Below are 3,287 nucleotides of genomic sequence, written 5' to 3' on the forward strand. Positions count from 1 at the left end.
CGTGAAAGTGATTTTATCTTTAGCTGGTATCGGTTGGAAGAACATGTTTTTGGGATAGTCAAACCACACTGTTAAAATAGCTGTTCTAGGTCTGAATTTTTGTTTATTGAAGAGTTTTACAAATTCTTTTTCTTCTTCTGGTAGAAACGGTCTTCCACTTTCCGCTCTCGGATATTCACTGTCTAAATCCGACATGGCGGAAGCGTATAAACCGTTAGCATCAAATGCCATTAGTTTAGTACATTATATTTTTTTAAGTCTCGAATGAACCTCCGTTTTGTCTTTTGTGCTTGCGCTGTATTCTTTGAATAAATCAATTATGTTATTACTTTCAAGTTCTGTGTCACTTCGTGTTTCACTTTGTGAAATATATTCCTTTAATACGTTACAAATTTCATCCATTTTGTTCGTTTCAAATGATTTTCTATTTGCCGAAACTCTTCCTCCTTTAATAGATCGTCTGATAAAATTTCTTATAAAAGGATTAGTGTGCGAATAAACTTTTTCTATATTTTCTTTTTCGGTATGTTTCGCAACCATTCTAGTAGTTTCATACCATTCTTCTTCCACCATTTCTTTATCGTAATGATATAAATAATACCAACTCTTTAAAGATAAAGATGGAGCCGTTGGATTATTGGACATATTCTGGTTTACAACGTCTTTCGTGACTTGGTTGTATTTTATCAAACAAGCTCCCAAACAGAGAGTGTCTCTCTTGGCGTAAGGTTCCTATTCGTGTCTCAATTCCTCCCAGTTGTCTTGCGTATATTTATATCTACGTCGGCAATCTTTCTCAATTTCGCGGGTAGATTGGAAGAATTTCCCCATGCAGCCAAACTAGAGGATTCGTGTTGATAGGAACACGTGAAATTAATATGTTGTAAATAATTACCCTTTATTTCTTTCTGTCTTTTCCATTTTTTCTGTAAATCTTCATCCGTGTATGTAGATAAAGGAAAAGATAGAATTCCTCTGGGTGTTTTTAAAGGGCAATGCGTTAGTTTTTTTGCATTTTTAAGCACGATCCAGTTGTCGAATCCACTGCCGTTATGAGAAATTAATATTAATCTCTTTCTATCATATTGACCTAAATATTTCAACATTTGATCGATGCAATCTGTACCTACAAATATTTCTACTACATTCATTAGTTTATCATAAAATTCTTCTGGAATGGGATCTGTAGGCTTTAAATCTGGAAATAGATTATTTATTCTGTTTAACATTTTCCTTAGTTTTTCTAAATTAATTAAAGTGCAGGCATAAGGAATTGCTCTTCGCGTGTCTTTTTCTGAATACGTTTCGCAATCCCAAGCGAATAACGCATCATCACTCATACTCGAAAGCACGTTTAGTTTGAGGGGTGAAACCTGTGTTATTGCGTTGTCGTCTCTACACGTTTTCCACACCTGTTCGTAATTATCTTCTATTTCTTGAATTCCCAAACTTTTTTGGCTTCTTCTAATCAAACAGAAATGCGAGTTGTGTAAGTACAAAACCCAATCTAATTCATCGTGAACGTCTCTGGGGTGAAAATGTCTGTTTTTGGGATTATAAATTTGAAACGAAGTGTTAAATTTCTTGTTGAATTCATTCATTCTAGCACAAGTCATCACTCCTTTTCTATTTGCTTTTGAAAACCCGTTGATGTATTCTTGAAATTTACACGTTAAATCTTTGCTCAAAACACGATTGACGCATTTGATAAAACAGTGACCATCTGTAGGTATGTAACAATTTTCGCCTTCGTATTCATTTATCTTTTTAAGTAGATCAGTTCCTCCTCTACCAACTCTCGACCTTTTTATTTCTTGGAAATTGTCTTTCAATTATTTTTCCTGTAAAATACCAATCGGAAGCATCGGATTTTTTTGAAAGAATTGTGAAAGGTTTTGGCATTGAAACCGAGGAGTGACATGTATTGTCTGTGATTCCCTTCCTCGACTATCTCTCCATCTATTTTAATTTGTCCTTTGAATGTTTTAAATTTATCAGAGATAGCCTTGATAACATCGGAAAATAGGGCTTTTTCTATCAATGTTTCATCAAGTTCGATTTTATTCATATTTTTTTAAGTATATATTTTTGATTATTTCTTTATTTTGACCGCTGATATTTCTGTATGGAATTTGTCCAAAATTTCATTGAATTCTTGTAATTCTTCAACTGTTATGTTCTTGTCTTCTCTCGATCTTTCGAAAAAGATGTACAATTGATTAAGATACATATTCAAGATATCCGTTTTCTTTTTATAATGAGCTTTCTTTTTGCTCGTGAAACCTATAGCAATCAAGCCACAAGATGAAGTTTGAATAGCAGTAATTGTGGCTAATACAGTTGGGACAAGTACAGGAACCATTAATCCACCAGTCACGGCCGTTGCAAGTGTTGTTCCTATCGTTAGAACTACACTCGCTGTTTTGAAAACAGAATCGATTCTACTCCATGTTTTCCTGCATGAATTGTACTGTCTCAACTTTATTTTCAACTCTTCTTTTTTGTCTATCATGTATTGTTGTCTGCTTTCGAGTTCCATTTTTTAAGTCGTTAAATTAAGTGAATTTCCGATAAATGGAACCACGGAATATCGTATAGAACGTACTTGTTTGGCCTAGCATTATTATATTTGCGGGTATTAAAAGTAAAAACATTTACGCGTACTAACGACATTTCTTTTTTCGTATGTTCCTCTTTAAGATGATAGGAATATTTTATTTTTTCTTTTTCGATGTTTATCTTGGCTCTAGAAATAAAACCACCACCTTCAAGGATGGAGTCGGAACCTTCGGCAAACGATAAATGTACTATAAACTCTCTTTCTTGTTGACTTTTATGAACATCGATCGAGGTGTATTTTCCATCGTAAACAAAATACAGTTTTATGTATTCAAAGTCTGTTGTTCGTAAAAACTCGTGACTGCTCGATTCTATTGGTCCGGGTACGTATACGGGTATTATAAGTGATGGTGGAATTTTGACAATGTTGGTTAATGGTGGATTTTCCGTCTCCAATATCATATCCAAATCTTTGATTCCAATGATATCCTTATCATTTTCTACTTCCATTTTAAAGGTGTCTACATATTTACCATTTTTCGTTTCAATTTCCTGATCCCTTTTATCAATCAAACGTATATTCTCTTCCAAATTACCATCATTGAATAATGAAATATGTTTGACGCCCTTACCGGTTTGTTTGAAGACTACTTTATTGACTTTAACCTTCATGGGAAACTCTATTTGAATCAGACAATTACCTCGAAAAGAAAACTCTTGCGTTTCGC

General features: G+C 33.8%; 3 protein-coding genes across 3 annotated transcripts in view; 1 reads left to right on the plus strand and 2 right to left on the minus strand.

Annotated features, from left to right (window-relative positions):
- Positions 1–268, plus strand: part of LOTGIDRAFT_166017 (hypothetical protein) — a gene marked incomplete at both ends in the record, with an annotated part of 3,995 nt that extends 3,727 nt beyond the window's left edge. Inside the window, one exon of the mRNA XM_009063064.1 lies at positions 113–268. Within this exon, the coding sequence (XP_009061312.1) occupies positions 113–268 (156 nt within the window). The remainder of the gene's footprint in view (positions 1–112) is intronic.
- A 475-nt stretch (positions 269–743) lies between these two features.
- On the minus strand, positions 744–1,616 carry LOTGIDRAFT_166018 (hypothetical protein; the record flags this gene model as incomplete). Its single annotated transcript, XM_009063065.1, has 1 exon — positions 744–1,616. One exon carries the CDS (start codon positions 1,614–1,616, stop codon positions 744–746), a length of 873 nt encoding a protein of 290 aa, XP_009061313.1.
- Positions 1,617–2,550: 934 nt separating this feature from the next.
- LOTGIDRAFT_166019 (hypothetical protein) overlaps positions 2,551–3,287 on the minus strand; it is a gene marked incomplete at both ends in the record, with an annotated part of 1,318 nt that continues 581 nt past the window's right edge. Inside the window, one exon of the mRNA XM_009063066.1 lies at positions 2,551–3,141. Coding sequence (XP_009061314.1) covers positions 2,551–3,141 — 591 coding nt within the window. The remainder of the gene's footprint in view (positions 3,142–3,287) is intronic.

The sequence above is a fragment of the Lottia gigantea genome (genome assembly GCF_000327385.1).
Source record: "Lottia gigantea unplaced genomic scaffold LOTGIsca_55, whole genome shotgun sequence".
Classification (NCBI taxonomy): Eukaryota; Metazoa; Mollusca; class Gastropoda; family Lottiidae; genus Lottia; species Lottia gigantea.